General features: G+C 36.9%; 2 protein-coding genes, 1 non-coding gene and 1 pseudogene across 5 annotated transcripts; 2 read left to right on the top strand and 2 right to left on the bottom strand.

The window, feature by feature from the left end:
- The first annotated feature begins 451 nt into the window (after window positions 1–451).
- LOC147545487 (lysine-specific demethylase JMJ26-like) lies at window positions 452–19976 on the top strand. 2 transcript variants are annotated; one of them, XM_086673154.1, is made up of 14 exons: window positions 452–1353; window positions 3024–3575; window positions 13750–13849; window positions 13966–14098; window positions 14412–14475; window positions 14556–15321; window positions 15548–15680; window positions 15765–15877; window positions 16163–16954; window positions 17999–18071; window positions 18167–18252; window positions 19228–19347; window positions 19462–19523; window positions 19671–19976. In XM_086673154.1, the coding sequence occupies exons 1-14, from the start codon at window positions 605–607 to the stop codon at window positions 19705–19707; spliced, it is 3780 nt and encodes a 1259-aa protein (XP_086529280.1). In that variant the 5' UTR covers window positions 452–604; the 3' UTR covers window positions 19708–19976. The 2 variants fall into 2 exon arrangements, with proteins under 2 accessions (XP_086529280.1, XP_086529279.1); XM_086673153.1 differs by having other exon boundaries at window positions 15548–15877.
- LOC147545488 (uncharacterized) lies at window positions 6182–9222 on the top strand. Its single transcript, XM_086674102.1, has one exon. The coding sequence runs from the start codon at window positions 6274–6276 to the stop codon at window positions 9220–9222; it is 2949 nt and encodes a 982-aa protein (XP_086530228.1). The 5' UTR covers window positions 6182–6273.
- LOC147545489 (small nucleolar RNA R71) lies at window positions 6742–6848 on the bottom strand. The gene has a single exon (XR_015224412.1). It is a non-coding gene; the product is annotated as a small nucleolar RNA R71 (small nucleolar RNA).
- LOC147545486 (DNA-directed RNA polymerase II subunit RPB7 pseudogene) lies at window positions 19816–20740 on the bottom strand (annotated as a pseudogene). The gene has a single exon (XR_015239714.1). The product of XR_015239714.1 is annotated as a DNA-directed RNA polymerase II subunit RPB7 pseudogene (transcript).
- Window positions 20741–20979: the final 239 nt, after the last annotated feature.

Genomic DNA, 20979 nt, shown 5'->3' with positions numbered 1-20979 from the left:
TCTTGAAACAATTTGGGCATCACTTTCTTTGAACCGTCGCTAATACCCGACGAATATTTTATGCTTGGTTGTTATGTTCAACCAAATAAATTTTTTTTTTTTTTTTTTATGTTTGAAGGTCGCCGCCCGAAAATTGGTCGGCCGACGACCTTCGCCGGTGAAGACGATGAGGTGGTGAGAAAGTTTGGTGGCGGAGAGAGGTGATGAGATGGAGGAGAGAGAAATGATGACTGGTTAACGGTGTTAAAACGGAATCTGAAAAAGAGGGTCATCTGAGTATTTTTGATAAAGTAGGGGCTAGGTAGGAAGCTGTTACAAAGTTGAGGACTATTTAAGAAATAAAACATTTCAGTGATGCCCTAAGCTGCACGGGAAACCGACGTGTCCGTTATACACACAGCGCACGATAGACTTAAGCATGTTTACTTTTTCTGTACGAATTCTTCGTAATTTGGCGGGAAGACGCAGATTAGGCACACAGCTCATGCACTACTAGCAGCAGAAAGACAAAAACAACCCCATTTCTAGAGAGAGAAATAGAGAAGAATGCCATTTATTTCTAGAGAGAAAGAAATTTGGGGAGAGAAAGAAATTTGAGGTAAGTATGAACGACGAATTGCGCTGTTCTAGCTGTGACGAGAATGGTAACCGGTGTAAGAACCGGATACTTAACAGAAAGAGTCTTAGCCTCTGTAAATATCACTATATTATAACGCTTTGTGTCAAATCTCAGGTTTCTTCTGAGATTTACAACACGAAAGCTTCCGGTGGAAGTCAGGTGAACGAACAGGGGAAGTCCAAAAGCGAGAGCAGGAATGATGATGCAGATGATAGTGATGAAGATATTAATGGCGAAGGTGATGATTATGATTACGATTATGAGTTCGATGATGATGATGATTATTTTGACTATGATGACGATGATTGTGATGACGATGAGTGGAAAGTAGAAGAAGATGAAGAAGAAGATGATGAAAAAGAAGAAGATGATGTAAAAGAAGAAAAGGACGAAGAAGAAGATGATGATGAAGAAGAAGAAAAGGATGACGAAGAAGAAGATGATGACGAAGAAGATGATGATGATGATGAAGAAGAATACGAAGATGTAAAGGGGAAATTTAGGATTTCTGATGAAATGTTTAGGGCAAAACGTACTAGCCAAAAAAAGGAGAAAGAAAAGGTGAAGGTTAAGAGAAAGAGTGAGGGTGATGAAGAAGACGAAGAAGAGGAATCTAGGTTTGATGTTTGGAAATCGTTGAAGTGTCACCAATGCCAGAAGAGCGATAGAGTGAACGTTGTTCAGTGCGAGAAATGTAAAAGGAAAAATTACTGTTTGCAGTGCATAAGGCGTTGGTAAATCTCTTCCAACTTGGATTTGCTTTTTCCCCTTTATTATCTCACACTATTTTTGCTTTATGTTTTTCTTAACTTCATTACAACCTAATAACTATAAGGAGTTGGAAAGATTATACTATTTAGGTAGTGTTTTTGTTTCTAAGTCAGATACGAAATCTGATTCTAGGTCTCTATTGAGTCGGGTCAGATTTTGAAATGTTGGGTATTGTGTGATGTTTGAATAGTCTGAAAGACTGATTTTGGACCCATTTGAGTCAGACGATTTAGATCGAGACAATTAGAAGAAAAACAAGCACCACCTTAGCTTTATTTGTATTTGAGCTTACTTGCTTGGGTGTTGTTGGACCTTCGTTTTGATGAAACCTGAAATTCGCTACTCTATACCTCTATGAATCTGTGATTATCGTTGAAAGTGGTTTGAATATGGGTCAATATATAACCCGAAAGCAGCCCGAGAAACTGTTTAACAGGCAATTGTTTTCCCTAGTCTTATTAACACACCCCCTGCCCCTTCCACAACTAATGTGGGATTAAGGTAACAATCTCCCCCTCACACATTGGCTCTTAACCTCAAGAGTTATCGGGCCGAGACTTGTTATTACCTGGGCTGTGATACCAGTGTCGGGTGGTCTTGGGCCTCTCTCATCCCAAAAGCTAGCTCAAGAGGTAAGGCTTTTCCCACACTTATTAACACACCCCCTGCCCCTTCCACGCCTAATGTGGGATTAACCTAACAATTTTTCGGTCTTATAAAGAGTCGTGGAGGCCTAGAGCTACGGTCAACTACAAATACTGAAATCCTTGAGATATCTTTGTGATGTTGTAGTGAAAATCATCGCGTCATTATTGGCCGTGGAGTAGGTCTCACCAACCAAATTATGTGAATCTCTAGTGCATTGTGTGATTGTTTGCTTCCGTAATTGCTTTTCCTGGTTTTGCTTCTTCTTAGTCATAACAATAGTTTCCTTTGACCATAACAAATTCTTACAGCTTTCATATGAACAGACTGTAGTTTTGTTGACTTCCATTATTCGACCAACAATGTTGTATGATTCCTCAATTACTTCCCACCGAGTACTACGAACTGAAACCAGGTGTAGAAGTGGATTCAAGTAAGAGGTCGACTAGGATGCTATCTAACTTGGATTAAACCAAATCAACTAAACAAGTTCAAAATTCTCAAACACATAACTTGGATTCAAGTAAGAGGTCGACTAGTACTCGTTTACCCAATATTCATTCAGTAAATAATGTTGTAGAAGCTCTAGAAGATGCTAGAGAACTGAGGACTGCTACATGGAAGAACTATTACCTTCTAGGACGGCACTTGTATATCGTTCACCCTTAATGTCCTACTTTATATGTTGTAAGAGTATGTTCTGTTCTTGAAAGTTGTTGGATTAACGGTAATATCTTGCATCAGAATGTGCTCTTCCTTGCTTGTAATCTTACTTGTACAGTTTGACATGAACAATCTTAGAATCCTCATCCACAGTTGGTAGGTACCATCTAAAAGCCAATTTATTTGTGATTTATTTTATTTTCTCAGTTGTGTTGGCAAATCTCCATCCACTCACAGCAAACATCTTACTGAAATTGTAAACATCAGTTCTAACAGTTTGATACTGCTGTTGTACTGTAATCTAAAAATTATTAATGGAAAATAGGTACCCTCGTATATCTATTGAGGAAATTTCGAAGGCTTGCCCATTTTGCAATAGAAATTGCAATTGCGAAGCATGCTTGCATATGAACTTCAGCGTTGAGGTTGGCATCGAAGGGGGTGATAATGGTGCTGTTTTTCCGACAGATAAATTGCGTTGCTGTAGCTTTGTCGAGAATGGTCATCGGTGCGAGAACCGGATCCTTAAGGGACAGAGCCTCTGCCAATATCACTACATTATAACGCTTGGTATCAAATCTCAGGTTTCTTCTGAGATGTGCGACATGAAACCTTCCAGTGGAAGTGAGATGAAAGAGCAGGGGAAGTCCAAAAGCAAGAGCAGGACTGATGATGAAGACGATGGTTATGAAGATGTTAATGACGGCAATGATGATTATGATGACGACGATGATGAGTGGAAACAAAAGGGAAAATCTAGGTTTGTTGTTTGGAAGTCCTTGAGGTGTCATCAGTGCCAGAAGAGCGATAAAGAGAAAGTTGTTCAGTGCGAGAAATGTAACAGGAATCGATATTGCTTGCAGTGCATAACGCGTTGGTAAATGTCTTCCACAAATTCGAACTTTCATTTACTTTTTCTGTTTTATGATCTCATAATATTTTTGCCTTCTGTTCTTCTTGACTTTATTACAACCTATAAGAAGATGAAAGATTACGTAATTTAGCTTAAATCGTATTTGGGCATACTTGCTTAGTTGTTGTTGCGCCTTAGTTTTGATGAAACTTGGAAATTTAGCTACTCTTCAACTCTATGATTGCCTTTGACCATAAAAACTTATTACAGCTTTGATAGCGAAGGGGTCGTTATTTGTGGTACTTGTTATCTGAGAATTGTGACCTCACTAGATATGGATATTATCCATAGTTGCTCTGGTAACGTAACAAATATTGATGTTTTAGAAGCTTAATAGATAATATTCAAGAAACTCGATTTATATCTAACTTGAAATATTTTACTTTTTTGAGAAATCGACTATGATCTATGATGAGTACGTAAAGTACTCCATTTTTGGGCTTTATTTTATAGTCTTTACATGTTAATTTTGATGGAGTTAATTAAATTATATGGTTTTGTAGGAAGCTCCCAAAAAGATAAAGAAGTTACTAATACAAGAAGTTCCTAAGGATATTGAGATAGATGTATGGATTGGTAACTATAAAGAGTGAAGTTGCTGAAGAAAAAGGTTTGTTTAGGGCGCGTTCTGCAGTTTGGTATTTTCCAGGGGGTCATTCTGGATTCTAAGGGACTGAATTGTGAGAAACAGGAAGTACATTCTGCCCACAGCCCACGTGAACGGGAATTATGGTAATGGTGACGTCATCATGACATCAGCACAACTTTTTACAACCAAACAGCAACTTCCACAAATTAAGGTGCACGGAGAATGCCGCCTATGCAAAAGTCGGTTATTGCTTCCTATGAATGGGATATAGGGTCGGTTGGCAATTTTTGGCAACTTTATTATGGGAACTTACTAATTAAATTAGTTTTGCAAATCTATAAAAGCCAACCAACTCAAGGAATTAAAGACACACCCCCACACACTAGTGAAAGAGCAAGTTTAGAGGAGCAACATTAGAGATAAATTAGCTTCTTTGGGTGCAAGAATTTGGGAGATTCAAGGGCTATATCGAAGACAAGTTTTGGAGAAAGACGAGAGGAACGGGCTTCATCAACATTAATTCGGTTTTATCTTTTCCTTTCTTCTCTTTTCTTTTACTTGTTTATCATTAATTGAACCATGTATTTAATATCCATGGGTTTCTAACTCTTCCACTAGGATAGAGGATGAAACCCTAACATGAATATTTGAAATTCTAATATCATATTTATTTTATTATCTCTTGTTTAATGTGCTTTAATGTTTTGAATTAGCCGTACTTCGGTTAGCCTAAGACACTAACAACTTGGTTCCTAATTGCATGATATTTTAAGTGAAGTGGGTTATGGGTTTAGTTAATTACAAAAGGTTCTTTATTGTTTTATCTTCCGAAAATTGAAGATTGAGTTCTAACAATTTTTGAGTTATAAAAGAGAGATAATAATTTGAATTAGATCTTAGGTTTGAATATAATTGTTAGTGGTGAATTCCAATATCCTAGATTACCAACTCATAGTTTTCCATTACAACTTTGTTTTATTTTCTAAGTTTAAATTCTTAGTTTCTAAAATTATCTTCAAAATCAATTATCTACTTTCCTAGTTTATTAATTAATCTTAGGTTTAGATTTAATTCCAAACAAATCTTCGTGGGATCGACCTCGTAATTCTTGCCATATTTACATACGGTTCGTACACTTGCGAGTTTTAATTTGATCTAATTAGCCTAGTATTTAGGTTCACTAGATTTCACATCAAGTTTTTGGCGCCGCTGCCGGGGATTTGTTTTTAGGAATTGTTTCTAAGTTTTGAATTGATTTTTAAATTAGTTAGTTTAGGAATTTATTTGCTTTCTATAAAAAAAAAAAATCACAAAAATATTTTATTTCTAAATTTTGTTTTTAGGAACTTTCTCAATTCTGTTTTTCTCTATTGTTTCAGATTTAGCAAGAAAAAAAGAAAAAAAGGAAAAAAACGAGAGATCATCGCCCGACTAGAACGGGAGGTAAGTTTTCTAATCACCCACGAATCTCCTGTAAGTGGGTAATTGTGTGAATTTGTTTGCCTCATCTTTTTGCCGAACTGTTTAGTGTAAGCATTCTAGTAAGGGCACAAAACCCAAGTACAAGATAGGAGTTCGGATTTCATCACCGTTCTCTTGCCCATTTAGGAAACAACATTCACGATCCTAAGCCTCGTTAATAATTAAAATCTGATTTAGACAGTGACCCTAGGGTATCGAGCTCATAGGATCTTCATAAACAACTCGGGAACTTGATTGTTATCTAGGCATTCTCAGAGGAAAGTGTGTGAGCAATTCTTGTCAAAAAGGCCGCCTCGAGAAGAGGAAACGTTGCCAAAGGAAGACGGCTATCACAACGTTCATCGTTGGCTGTCTTCCTGGAGAATTGTTTACCAACTACTCTGATCGAGTAACCTTTATAACAGTCAAAGTTCAAGTGTTGTGGCGAAATAGGAGCTGTCTAGATTACTAGGCAAATCTGACAAGCCATTCACTAAATCTACGTCTAATAACTTGTTGCTAGATTCTGTTTAGGTTGCTTGGTTGAGTCAGCTTGATTGTGATTTTCCTTCTTCCTAGGGTCTTCGTAGTTCCTTCCGTCCTTGTTAGTTTATGCCACCTAGACCTCGTGATCACCTAGGTCGTTTCATTAAAAGAGATCAAGGAAGTGAAGTAGTTGAAGAAATGGGTGAGAACATAGATCCACGTAGGATTGAGAATGCTCCACTAACCCTAAGAGAGTACATGTACCCCACAAGGACTAGTCGTCCGTCGTGTATTCAGTTACCTGTCTCCACAGCTCATTTTGAGCTAAAACCGGGTATGATCCAAATGTTGCCTATTTTTCGTGGTGCGGAAAATGAGAACCCCTATCACCATATTAGGGAATTTGAGGAGATTTGTTCAACCATGAAATATAGAGATATGTCTGAGGATGAGTTAAAATTGAGGTTGTTTCCCTTCTCTTTGAAAGAGAAAGCTAAATCTTGGTTGCACGCTTTACAACCCGAGTCGATCAGCCGTTGGGAAGAGTTAACTACAACTTTTCTTCAAAAGTTCTTCCCTAAACACAAAACCGCTACCATTAGGCAAAACCTCGCAGGTTTTTTGCAGCAAGATGGAGAATCCCTTAGTAGTTACTTAGAGAGGTTTAACGATCTCCTCTTACAATGCCCTCACCATGGTTTCGAGAAAATACGATTAGTCCAGATTCTCTATGATGGACTAGATTATCAAACTAAAACCATGGTTGAGTCATTCTGTAATGGTGGATTCGTGAATAAAACAGCAGAAGAGGCAATGGAATACCTCTACGATGTGGCAGAGAAATCTCACCAATGGGAACCCTTTAAAGAGCCTAGGAGGACTGTAGCTAACAAGGGGGGCATATACCATATAGAATCCCATCCAGCTTTTGTTGATTTAGCAAAAAGAGTAGAAGCCGTTGAGATAGATAAACAAAAATCTTCTGTCGAGTCTAGGGGCACACCAAATCCGGTTATGAGTGTAGGAAATGAATCAGTAAGTTACCCATGTTCGGTTTGTGGAGATCCTACACACACGGGTAACCGATGCACCTTATTCTTTAGTGAGCATGAACAAGCCAATGCTCTTTATCAGAACCAAAGGTATGAGAACAAACAAAGGTTTGATCCATTCTCTAACACCTACAACCCAGGGTGGAGAAAGCATCCTAATTTCTCATGGTCCAACGGACAAACTCATATCACTCAATCTGAGGATACTCTTACTCCTCCCGGTTTTCCAAAAGAACCAACTGTACAAAACCCTCCTGTTCAACAAAAGTTATCGTCTTTAGAGGAATCTCTATCACTACTCGCCCAGAGTAATGCTCGGTTCGAAGAAAAAACAACTCAGATGATGAACTCCCAAGCTCAGTCCATTCAAAGATTAGAAGCACAAATAGGTCAATTGGCAGATACACTAAGTGCAAGGGAACCAGGTAAATTCCCTAGCCAACCTCAACCAAACCCAAAAGGTAATATAGGAAAACAACAAATGGGACAAGCTAATGCTGTAACCACCCTTAGAAGTGGTAGGGTAGTTGACAATAAGGTAGGAGTGCCTGAAGATAGTGAATCAGATCCTGAAACCTCCTCCTCACCAACCAACATCCCTAGGGGAAAACCCGAGAAGGTCCTTGAGCCTGAGAACCCACCTGTGGCACCTGAGCCCTATGTTCCTAAAGCCCCGTATCCTCAACGACTGGTAGAGTCAAAGAAGAAGTCTCAGTTTGAGGAAATAATGGAATTATTCAAACAGGTTAGCATTAACATTCCATTACTAGATGCAATTAAACAAGTCCCAGCTTACGCTAAATTTCTAAAAGATTTATGCACGAGGAAGCGTAAGATGAATATGCATAAGAAAGTTTTCCTCACTGAGAAGGTTAGTTCAATCATTCAAGATAAAATCCCACCAAAGTACAAGGACCCAGGAAGCCCTACACTACCTTGCACCATAGGAAATTTTAAAGTAGAACGTGCTTTACTGGATCTAGGTGCTAGCGTCAACATTCTTCCTTACTCCGTGTATTTACAGTTGGGATTAGGAGAAATCAAACCAACTTCTATGGTTCTTCAGTTAGCAGATCGCTCTACTAGACACCCACGTGGCGTTGTTGAGGATGTCCTGATTAAGGTTGGGGAATTCATATTCCCTGTTGACTTTATTATCCTAGACACGGAACCTATCCATAACTCTAATAGTCAAATCCCAGTGATACTAGGTCGGCCATTTTTAGCTACATCAAATGCTGTCATATATTGTAGAAGTGGTCTTCTAAGGTTGTCATTTGGAAATATGACAGTAGAGATGAACATTTTTAGTGCTGGACTTCACCCTGATGATGAAAACGAGTTTAATGAGTTGAACTTGATAGACTTATTAGTTCAGGATGCCTTACCAACCACTTTGGTAAGTGACCCATTAGAAACTTTATTGGAGTTATTGGGTTTAGATATTGATGATGAGGGTAGTAGTAATGAGATAGGTACTGCACTAGAGCCACTTTTAGAGGAACCAAGAGTTGAGTCTGTAGTATCTCATGTGCCTAAATCTTCTGTTCCACTTACCCATGATATTATTTTGGAGCAAAATGAAGAGGAAGATGAACTATGGCTAAGGGAAATGAGTGACAACTCACTCGATGTAAGTGAAGCCCTAGAGTTCTTTAAGGACACTGATGACCCGATAATGAGAGAAATTTTAGAAGGTCTGTCCGAATCTTTACCTGAGTTGAAACCTAAGGAGCATGGACCCAATGTAGTGGCTAGTTCGATGGAAAAGCCCAATGATCCCATTTTAAAAACTCCCAATTTGAGTATAAATCCAAGTCTTATGGAGAGTCATATAGGTTGTTTTGCAAACTTAGTGATTTTACAATCATCTAAGTTTGGGGATCGCTCATTCACTCTGAGAGTCTCACTTAAACTGTTATATCATTACATAGACGTGAGACTAGACCTCCTTGGATATTTCACTTTCTGGGTTGACCCTCAGATTTTTCGATTACTATTTTATGGGGAGTCACTAAACTAGAATCCAGTAGGTCTGTAGTAAATTTTTCTTTTCTTCAAGTCATCTGTTTCGTCTGGCTGAAGACGTTAAACTTAGCGCTTTTTGGAAGGCAACCCGAATATAGGACATTCGAATCTGGTAATATCTTTCCCTCATTCCATTATTTTTTCATAGTCTTCAGAACATTGAGGACAATGTTCGGTTTAAGTTTGGGGATGGGGATTGAACTTTCGTCCTTCATTTCAAAAATTAAAAAGGGTCAAAATTTTTAATTTTTTAGATTTGTGAATCTAGTTATTTTTGCTTGTTAATAGTTATAAAGTCTAGTTGGTTAGACTGCCTGCTTGCTAAGGGTTTGTTCATGAAAGTTGAGTCTTGAAATTGTATGTGCACCAGCCATGTGAGTGTTAGATAGGTGAAGAGTAGACACTTCTGAGAGAACCTGATTAATCATTAGTGGAGACTTAACCCGTGTGAGAATCTGAGCCTTTCTTTTAGCTTTGAGTGATCTCTTCTGCATTAATTCCGAGTAGAATGAAGAGCTACTCAACCTCGCAATACTAAAAAGAACTCAGATGGTCTCCTGAGTTTAAATTTCACAACCACTAGGGGTGTCATCAGGAATGCAAACCTTTCTCTTGTAGTCTGAGAAACTTTATAACTGTGTCGACTAGAGGAAAATAGGAACTCCATCCACCAGTTAGAATCCGGAGAATAAGGCATGGAAGTGAAAATAAAGAGAATTGAACTCAAAGAGAAAGTAGTCAAGTCAACATTAACATCAAAATCAAAATCAAAATCAAAATCAAGTCAAAATCAAGGTCAAGTCAAAGTGAAAAAAAAAAAAAGCTGAAAAGAAAAAAGGAAAAAAAAAAAGAGTTCTTGAAGTGACTAGCCCTTGAAAAAGAGAAAAAAATAGAAAAAAAAAAGAATAAGAAAAAAAATGGCTATCCCTTGAAGAAGAAAAAAAGAAAGGAAAAGTGTTTTGATCTAAGTATTTATCCCTTGAAAAAGTTCTTGAAGATTTGAAGAAGTCGAGTTCTCGGGAGTTCTAGTTCATCTTTAGTGTCTATTGACCTCTAGAAAGCATGGTTAGAAAGTAGATTAGGTGAGAAGAGTAGGTTAGCTTCCCCATCCCATATTAGTGGTTGTTTCCTTTCCATGAGATCAGTCGTCCATCATAAATTCTAGTCCAACTTTTATAATGTGTTGAGTTTTCTTTCATACTCATACTCACACATTGAGTGAACCAATTCTGAGTGATTTGAATTTCTGAGTGTATGACCGTGAGGCAACAGTCGAGGCAAAATGTATTAAGACGGTAATCGAGGTCTTGTCTGTTCAAAACCGAAATGATATTCACAATGGCTGGTCACATGCAGTTAGAGTCTTGATTACTAGTGAATGGATTTTTAGTTTTTGGATGGTTTGATTGATTTAGATTGCATTTCTATTAACCTTCAAAAATCTCTTGGATAAACAAGTCCGGATCATGTATTTTTACACCCTTCTTGATTTTTGAAATGTTGAATTTTGTGGGTAGATTCACTGCAAACCCTCACGAGACACAACTCGTCCACTAGGGGAAACCTAGGGGTTTAACGGCTTGTTGCACGTGCTAAGTGCAATCGTGATTCCCTACGAAAGTGGTGAATTAGGTTTAGTTTTATTTTTCTGTTTTGCTCGAGGACTAGCAAAATCTAAGTTTGGGGATGTTTGATGAGTACGTAAAGTACTCCATTTTTGGGCTTTATTTTATAGTCTTTACATGTTAATTTTGATGGAGTTAATTAAATTATATGGTTTTGTAGGAAGCTCCCAAAAAGATAAAGAAGTTACTAATACAAGAAGTTCCTAAGGATATTGAGATAGATGTATGGATTGGTAACTATAAAGAGTGAAGTTGCTGAAGAAAAAGGTTTGTTTAGGGCGCGTTCTGCAGTTTGGTATTTTCCAGGGGGTCATTCTGGATTCTAAGGGACTGAATTGTGAGAAACAGGAAGTACATTCTGCCCACAGCCCACGTGAACGGGAATTATGGTAATGGTGACGTCATCATGACATCAGCACAACTTTTTACAACCAAACAGCAACTTCCACAAATTAAGGTGCACGGAGAATGCCGCCTATGCAAAAGTCGGTTATTGCTTCCTATGAATGGGATATAGGGTCGGTTGGCAATTTTTGGCAACTTTATTATGGGAACTTACTAATTAAATTAGTTTTGCAAATCTATAAAAGCCAACCAACTCAAGGAATTAAAGACACACCCCCACACACTAGTGAAAGAGCAAGTTTAGAGGAGCAACATTAGAGATAAATTAGCTTCTTTGGGTGCAAGAATTTGGGAGATTCAAGGGCTATATCGAAGACAAGTTTTGGAGAAAGACGAGAGGAACGGGCTTCATCAACATTAATTCGGTTTTATCTTTTCCTTTCTTCTCTTTTCTTTTACTTGTTTATCATTAATTGAACCATGTATTTAATATCCATGGGTTTCTAACTCTTCCACTAGGATAGAGGATGAAACCCTAACATGAATATTTGAAATTCTAATATCATATTTATTTTATTATCTCTTGTTTAATGTGCTTTAATGTTTTGAATTAGCCGTACTTCGGTTAGCCTAAGACACTAACAACTTGGTTCCTAATTGCATGATATTTTAAGTGAAGTGGGTTATGGGTTTAGTTAATTACAAAAGGTTCTTTATTGTTTTATCTTCCGAAAATTGAAGATTGAGTTCTAACAATTTTTGAGTTATAAAAGAGAGATAATAATTTGAATTAGATCTTAGGTTTGAATATAATTGTTAGTGGTGAATTCCAATATCCTAGATTACCAACTCATAGTTTTCCATTACAACTTTGTTTTATTTTCTAAGTTTAAATTCTTAGTTTCTAAAATTATCTTCAAAATCAATTATCTACTTTCCTAGTTTATTAATTAATCTTAGGTTTAGATTTAATTCCAAACAAATCTTCGTGGGATCGACCTCGTAATTCTTGCCATATTTACATACGGTTCGTACACTTGCGAGTTTTAATTTGATCTAATTAGCCTAGTATTTAGGTTCACTAGATTTCACATCAATCTACGTTAGTCGTTACAAGGCATTGATACATCATGAAGATGTGATAAGCACGATAACTGCCTAAGTGCAACTATTAATGAAAGAGGCCCAAAGCCCAACAACATGAAAGAGCCCTAAATTACGACAAATATATTACATTATTTACACCTTTAATAACCAAAGTTCAATAAACCATGGATTGCACCCTCCTTGGCAATAACTTGAAATACTTAATAGGAGATATAGGTACCTTTAATATCTTAAATAAGTGAAGTAATCTGTTTATCTTGGAACTTGATGTTGTAGAGTCTAGGATAGCTTGGAAACCTTGGATGTTAGTCTCTAAGAATGTCAACAAAGTACTTGTGTATTTGTGTTGCATTTACTTTTGTGTAGTGAAGCTCTTTTACAAATTTTAATAAATATAACAATCGATTATTTTTGTAAATTTTATATTTCACTGTATCACGGGAGGCTCTTACTGCAATAGTTTGATCTAATTTTGAGGGCCAACAGAACCTATTCCGTCATCTCCAGGCATGAAAGCTTGGAATTTGTAAATATTATCCTTCAATATTAGTTCAAATTTTTAAAAAGTAGAACAATCAATACATTTGGCAAACAAACGGTGTGCAAAAACATTAAAAAAATGTAGAATGTTGTGAGATCCTCGAGTGTCGACTCAGTTTGTCAAATTTGAAGATTAATTGTTCTTTTTGAAATTCAAGAACAGATTGAAGATAGAGAAGCTCCCAGAAATGTGGGTGGCACTTTCTCCTTCCAGACAGATAAGCCAATAGAACATTGTTTATGATAAGCACCATTGACTTCCATTTTCATGCAGACGTGACTCTTTTCGTTATGATGTAGTGTGATTTCTAAACTCTTTCCAATGGAGGCAGCAAACTGAGACCTGTTACAGTATGAGAGATTGACTACTGTGGAATCTAACTTAGTTAACCTACCCAGCTTAATTCTGAAAAAGTTCAGAATGGTCAAAACATATATATTTGCCGGAGATTTAAATTCATAATAGTGTGGTAGAAGCTCTTAAAGGATGTCATGCTAGAACTCTGGACTGCCTTTTGGAGGAACTATCACCTTCTGGCTGCAGTTTATGTCGGTCATTCCTACTGTCTTGGATTATGTGCTAGTTGTATCTTATGTTCTTAAAAGTTGTTGAATAATGGTGATTGAACTAATATCTGGCATTGAATGGGGATCCACTTTCCTTGCTTGCGATCCTACTTGTACTATTTCACTTGAATAATCTTAGGTTTTTTTAGCCAAAGTTGGTAATAATCATCTAAAAGCCAATACATTTGTGAATTTATTCAATTTTTCTCAGTTATGTCCTATCCCTATCCAGTTCTAGCAGACGGCGTACTTAATTGTAAACATAGGTGGTAACAGTATGACTAGTGTTGGGTCACCATAATCTGAAAATTTCTTCGTGGAATTTGCATCGAATATAGGTATCCTGGTTTATCTACTGAGGCCGTTTCAAAGGCTTGCCCATTTTGCAGTGGAAATTGCAATTGCAAAGCATGCTTGCGTACGAACTTCAGCGTTGAGGTTGGCTTTTTTTTTGTGACACTTCCGAACTTTTTTTACTGGTCAAATTATGTGACATTTTCACCTTACTAATGATAATTTCTCCCTTGCTCTTGATTCATTTGTTGGATTGGAAGACCTCAGCGCTGCAGATGAAGGTAGGTGAAAAGGTTAACTACTCCAAACATATTCTAAAAGCTCTTCTTCCAAACCTGAAACAAATTGCCGCCGAACAAATCCTAGAAAAGGAGATCGAGTCTGGGATTCAAGGTACTTCGATTAAACTTCAGTGCCAGTAAACGCTATATTTTCTTGAAGATCATACTTTCCGCTGAGAAAGAAATTGCATTTCCATACCATCAGAATCACCACAGGAGGAAAAAAAAGGATCATCTGTTCAAGGATGATATTAATGAAATAAATCAATTGCTAACTGGTCTTAGAATGCCAAGTCACAAAAGTACATAATATGAGTGTATTAGATATGCTATCTTCATAAAGTGCATGCCATGATAGTCAGATAATGCACCTAAATACAATTGTATAAGTTCCCTTATTCTAATTTGATATTTTGTTTGGACAGATTTACCACTTCCAGAGGTGAAGGTAAAGCAGAAAGTTTGTTTTGCTGATGAGCGTGTTTACTGGTACATACATATTTTTAATGACATTGTTTGTGTTACTTCCAAATTATTCAAAGACTGAAGTACCATATTGGTTCTTGCAGCAACTACTGCAAAACATCTATTTTTGACTTTCATAGAAGCTGTGCAAACTGTTCTTATGATCTCTGCCTCACCTGTTGTCGGGAGATTCGTGATGGTTCTCTAAAACCCTGGGCAGAGGAGGTATCCATGAAACATATCAACAGAGAGAAACCTAATTTGTTTGGTGGAAAGCCTTTATCATTGTCGTCAGGGTTGAAACAAGGTTCAGACTCTTCAGAGGCATCTCTCTATACAAGCTCTCATAATAATGTGCAGCTGAAATCTTGCTGGAAATTGATGAAAAATGGTAGCATCTGTTGTCCGCCTAAGGAAATGAATGGTTGTGGTTCCAATCTTCTACAGCTGAAGCGCATATTTCCTGAAAATTGGGTGTTGGAGTTGGAAAAGAGAGCAGAAGAAATAGCAACAAGATATGACTTCTCTTATATTCTTGTGACTCCTACTGAGAAGTGCTGTTTCAACTCAACTGGCAAGATCGACTTTGACAGCAATAACTTGCGGAGAGCAGCTTCTCGAGAACATTGCGACGACGATTATCTCTACTGTCCAACAGCTGAAATCCAACATGAGGACCTGGAACACTTCCAAAAGCATTGGATTAAAGGTGAACCGGTGATTGTACGTGATGTGTTGGAACTTACATCTGGTTTGAGCTGGGAACCAATGGTTATGTGGCGTGCATTGCGTGAGATAACAACCTCTAAAATATCAAAAGATACGTCAAACTTGGCTGTCACTGCTATTGATTGCTTGGATTGGTGTGAGGTTAGTTTAGCCATATGAACCCAGTGTGCTATTTGTACTAACAGGCTTTCCGAGTTTTTATTTTGAACTGATAATTATTTATATATTTATTTCATCTCCGCCTCATTTTTATATAGAATGATGAGGAATATTCGATTGAGGCCTGCACTGAGTTCTAGTTTTCAGAAACACCACCATTCCGTGTTAACATGATGTGAATACTTATATGAACAATTTCTTTATGCAGTTCGAGATTAATATACACCAATTCTTCAAAGGATATTCCGATGGTCGGCGACACTCAAACTTGTGGCCTGAGATGCTGAAGCTGAAGGATTGGCCGCCATCTAATTACTTTGAGGAGCGCTTGCCACGCCATGGTGCTGAGTTTTTTAGTGCTTTGCCCTTTCAGTTGTACACAAATCCTAAGTGTGGATTTCTTAATCTTGCTGCGTATCTGCCAGAGGAAACTCTCAAGCCAGACCTGGGGCCAAAGTCATATATTGGTTATGGGACTTCTGAAGAGCTAGGCCGTGGTGACTCTGTAACCAAGCTTCACTGTGACATGTCTGATGCGGTATCAATTTTTGACTCGCCTAAGTTTGTATTCCATGTTGCGAAGAATTATCACATGATGAAACTATGTATAGAAATAGCACATGGAATTTTCAATTTTGCTTCTGTAATATGTCGTGCGTGTACATTTTTCTTCTTTTCTTATATCTTAGTGTTGGATTCAACACCAGAAGACACATTTTGGCATTATATTATCTCATACGTTGTTCCAGTATTTTATTCAAATAATTTCTGAATCATGGTTGCCTTCTATATCATTCTTTCTAATTCTGCTTCTTTCACTCAGGTTAATATTTTGATGCACACACAAGAAGTACCCCTCGATAGTTTGCAGCTTGATGCCGTCGATAATTTAAAAAAGAGGAACAAAGTTCAAGATCAAGAAGAACTTTTTAGTCTTTCAGGGGAGTACCATAAGGTTAACTATAACCAATCACCATCTACAGGAAAAATTATTCGAGACCCAGAGGCCACTGAACCTCTAGAAATGAACATTAATGAAGGGTTATTGTTTCAATCATCTACATCAGAAAAGAAAGGCGGTCTATCTTCGCCTATAAGAAAAAACGAAAGAGATGAATTTGCTGCTTTTAATTTGCTAGCGGAGGAAGTAATGGAGAACGCTGTGGCAGAAGAAACCAAGAAGGTAATAGAAAAGAGTACTGGTTTGGGGGAACAAAAGAGGAAGCAGGAGGAACTACTTGCGTACGTCAGAAAAAAGAGAAATAGAAATACAACTGGGTTTTCTCCAAGAGACCATCAAGAAGAGGAGACAATTGAAACCCATGATGAACATGACAACAATTGGAAGCGAGATGAGAGTAAGGTTGCTTTCTCTTATCAAGAAGTTCAAACAAGTGGTGCACCAGAAATTGATCAACCAAAAATAGTAAATCGGAATTCTGGTTCCGCGGCAATAGATACTTTAAGCAATAAAAACATAACTAGTGCTTTGACAAAGAATGATGGTGGTGCTCTGTGGGATATCTTTCGCAGAGAAGATGTTCAAAAGCTTGAGGAATATCTAAGAAATCACTATAGAGAATTCAGACACACCCATTGTTCTCCAGTGCAACAGGTAAGAACTGCTTGGTCAAGTGTGAATTATTTAAGTGAGAATTCATATAAATATTATAATAAGTTAATCTACCTTCCAAATCTCTTATTTGAGTATTATAAGTGGTAACTTGCTTGGTTGAGCTGCAGATAGCTATCTCAAGAAGTAGTTAAACGATCTATGAATTATTTTGATGTCTCACATCATGTAGGATTTTACCCATAAAATATTTTGGTCGCGTCGTCGCAACCATCTGACCAAGACTTGATGATGATTGTTTTTTTATTTCGAGTTTCAAACCATTGTAAGTACATCAATCCTTTTGAGTCTTTGACTAGGCTCTTTGATAGTTCAGTCGTGGCTAATATATTTATACTGCAACTTACATTTACATATACGGCAACATAATAGTTCTTACAATATACTTATCAGAACTTGTAACCAATGATACGATCTTTCCTTGCAAAATTTCCAAACTTACCCTTCTGGTCTTATACAAATTGTTATTATTTTTCCTTTTAATGGAGAATATGTAGCACTAAGCAAGCTCTTACATTAATTTGGTTGGAAAGGATCAGATTTGAACCCTTGTCCCTTTAGTGAAGAGACATACATGTTACCACTCTACTAAATTGAGCTTCACTAGCTTCTTTTGGTATAGTGTCATGAGTTGCATGTATCCCAGGCTCAATTTTCGATTTGGTATTGTGTAATGTATGCACTAAAATGAACCGCTTTGTAGTTAGTTCACATGCAATGGGTGAAATCATGTTACCCTTCTTGGTGGATCTAATGCAAATATTGTTATAGCTGCATTTATACTAACAATAGCAATCCATAAGTTAAGCCTCTGCATATCTGGAAATATTCACAGCATGTCAAGCAAATAACAAAGCTTTAATAAGATTGTGAATTTCTGCTTATGAGGCAGCTTTAGTGGGACTAAATAGCGAAAAAGCCGTAAGTGGAACTGCGACCTTAGAATTCAATACCACTGCAGGAAAACTATCAACGTCATATGCTTCAAAAGTTTAATATTGCATCTCTATACTTCTTAATTCCCAGGTTGTTCACCCAATTCATGACCAAGTTTTCTACCTGAATTCGGAGCACAAAAGGAAGCTGAAAGAGGAATTTGGTTAGTTTCTATATCTCTAGTAGTCTAGTGTATCACTTTGTCTGCAACTATGTGCTCTTTGTTATCTATTAGTAGCTTACTCATATTTCACGTAGGAATTGAACCTTGGACTTTCGTACAAAGACTTGGAGAGGCAGTATTGATTCCAGCTGGCTGTCCTCATCAAGTTAGAAATCTTAAGGTATGTATTGACACGATATGTTTATGTTAACTTGAACTATGCATCTAAAAATAAGTATATTCTAACTATCAGCAGTATTACTGAGAATACCTCAGTGAGTTTTATTTACGGCTCCTTTATACAGAACGTGATGACCAAAACGACAGTGAAACTTGTAGTAAATTTTATCTGAGAAACTTGATGTGGAAAACTATGAGTTGAAATGTAGAAATCTAGTTATCCTTTCTTGTTCACAGGGACTTACATATGTAGGACAGGATCAACACTTCAGTAGGTACTTTCACATAATAATGTGAGATTTTGTGCGCGTGATAAGACGAGAAAGTACCTTCTACGTTAGTGTCCTTCGTGTATGGCATGAAAACGTTTTATCTAGAGGTACAATTTGGGAAAGTGAAAAAGTAAGGGACATATCTAGTAAAAATATATTTCTAAAACCTTGTTCCCGTGTCGTATACGGATACTTATACTCCCATAATGTTAGGCAGTTGTTTGAACAAGATAGTCCAGGTAGTAAACTTAGCATGGTGTTTCAATCGTTTAAAGTAGTTACTAGAATTTCTTTTATTGAAATGTTTAACAAGCCATGGAAATACTGACCTTATTGCAATAGGGAGTGTACTGATAGATAGAAAAGACTTGCATTATATAATTGTCGACTGACTTATTACATTATATTTCATAACTTAATTATTTATTAGCTCTTCGTACTCCACCATTTCCTTCGATTTTAATTTATATGCACATTAAGACCCACTAGTAGTTAGTTAATTTATATCTGCAGCGGAATTTATGGACCATTAATCGTATACAACTTCCAATTTAGCTTGTCCAATTTGAAATATAGTTGCAGTTTTTTTGGTTTTTGTGAGGCAATTGTATATGGGGAAACAGAAACAAGAATTTTTCTACAGTTTCTTGTTTACATTATTCTCAGCAAATTTTAATATCTGATATTCATTTTTTGCTCTAAAGTCCTGTATAAAGGTCGCCACAGACTTTGTGTCCCCTGAAAATGTTCAAGAATGCATCCGGTTAACCGAGGATTTTCGCTTACTTCCAAAGAAACATTGGGCAAAGGAAGACAAATTAGAGGTATGATTTTTGTTTCTTGCTTGATAGTATGAAATATACTTCTCCAAATCAGTTTCTGACCGTCATTTGTGACAGAATTTATGACTTCAACTAACTCTTATTAGTTCCTTACAGGTGAAGAAAATGATCCTCCATGCCATCAACAAAGCTGTGAATAATCTGGAATTGCATCTCAAGTAAGTGGCACTGAACTTACAATCTTACTCTAAGATGATTTTCAAGGCATCATAAAGCGGTTTTTGAATCGTTTCAACTTAGAAAGTTTTGAGTGGTAATCCTGGAAACACATACTGAATTCAAGGATGTTTTGTTTACATTTTCAGGAACGAGGATGAGGCTAAGAAACACCAAGTCGTATGACCGCATTGACCTGTTAATACTGGAAGAAAATGAAGACTTGAAGAACAACTAACTAATAGAATCAAGTACAGAATTAAACACAGAACTGTATAGAAGAAGAGTAGAGGATGATGATTAACAAAAATGGAAAGTAGAAAGATATAATAACTTTTTTGTGAGCAACAAACAGTTCCTCTAATGGTTTCAACATTGTAAAACTTATACTACACTATATTTATGTGTTGATTTTCCGATTGAAGTAATCCATTTTCGTAATACTAATGATCAAAGAGATGTCCTGATTACATTAATATCTAAAAAAAAGAAGACTTCAAGAATATCACATATTCTCCATACTCAATAAATTGAATATCTTAATGGTGATAGCTTCCACACTCAAACTTCCATTAGATTGCTCCCCGAAAAGTGATTGTAGCCATTGATTGGACTAAGAACTAGCACTCGGATCATTGATGACACCCAAGAAATCGTCTTTTATGGTTCCAATACAAAATATCTCTGTAGCATCAACTTTAGTTCCAATTATCTTTAACCTCACTTCACTTTCTTTTTGAATCTTCACAGTTCCATCTGAAGTTGTAAAATTTGGTATATCTCCTCTTGATTGAAACTCCATATCGTCTGGTATGAGATGGTTGGATACAAAAATCTGAACAGGTCCAGCTTCAGCAAAAAACCCCATCTTATTAACATTGGTCACAACAGCTTCAAGAATCTCTCCTTTAAAAGGTCTGAAAACAACACACTGATACTTGACAGGGAAAGTCACAAATCCTGTTCCGTCACGAGTCATCCCTTTCCCAATACTATCCACACCTGTTATTGCTACTACGAATCCGTGTACGCCACTGCAAGTTCCTTCGACATCTTTCATGAGTTTTTCGATCAACTTGTCACGTAGATTCGGCCCAAAGTGACGAGGGTGCAGCTGTATATTTCTTTCAAGCACTATATGGAAGAACATCTTAACTAGTAGCTTTCTTTAGACTGTTGCACCTTCAAACTCCTTTTGATTTTTCTTTAGAGTGATGAATTTGAGAGAAGTGCTGAATTTGAGAAGTGAGAAACTGTAGCTGTCCTTAAATAAGAAATTGTAGCCGACCAATACCTTTTCTTTAAAGAAATTTCTAATTTTAAGAAATAAGAGAAGTGCTGAATTTTAAATACTTCTTTAAGGAAATTTCTAATTTTTGAGATATCCGAATTACCCCTAAAATAAGTTTCTAATTTTAAGGTATTAGGTTGCATTTTGCAACAAAAAAAGGTATTGGT

The sequence above is a fragment of the Eschscholzia californica genome, unplaced genomic scaffold, assembly GCF_041429995.1.
Source record: "Eschscholzia californica isolate CP2 unplaced genomic scaffold, dmEscCali1.0.p SCAF_4, whole genome shotgun sequence".
In the NCBI taxonomy this organism is placed as follows: domain Eukaryota; kingdom Viridiplantae; phylum Streptophyta; class Magnoliopsida; order Ranunculales; family Papaveraceae; genus Eschscholzia; species Eschscholzia californica.
Note: the sequence above shows the minus strand (reverse complement) of the source record. Positions and strands in the feature narration are given on the sequence as shown.

Bases quoted from the DNA above. Each gene is read 5' to 3' on its own strand.
- LOC147545487 (XM_086673153.1), top strand. From the start codon at position 605: ATGAACGACGAATTGCGCTGTTCTAGCTGTGACGAGAATGGTAACCGG. The intron at 15,322-15,547 runs GTTAGTTTAGCC...TTCTTTATGCAG, and splicing joins ATTGCTTGGATTGGTGTGAG to TTCGAGATTAATATACACCA. The intron at 15,878-16,162 runs GTATCAATTTTT...TCTTTCACTCAG, and splicing joins ACTGTGACATGTCTGATGCG to GTTAATATTTTGATGCACAC.
- LOC147545488 (XM_086674102.1), top strand. From the start codon at position 6,274: ATGCCACCTAGACCTCGTGATCACCTAGGTCGTTTCATTAAAAGAGAT.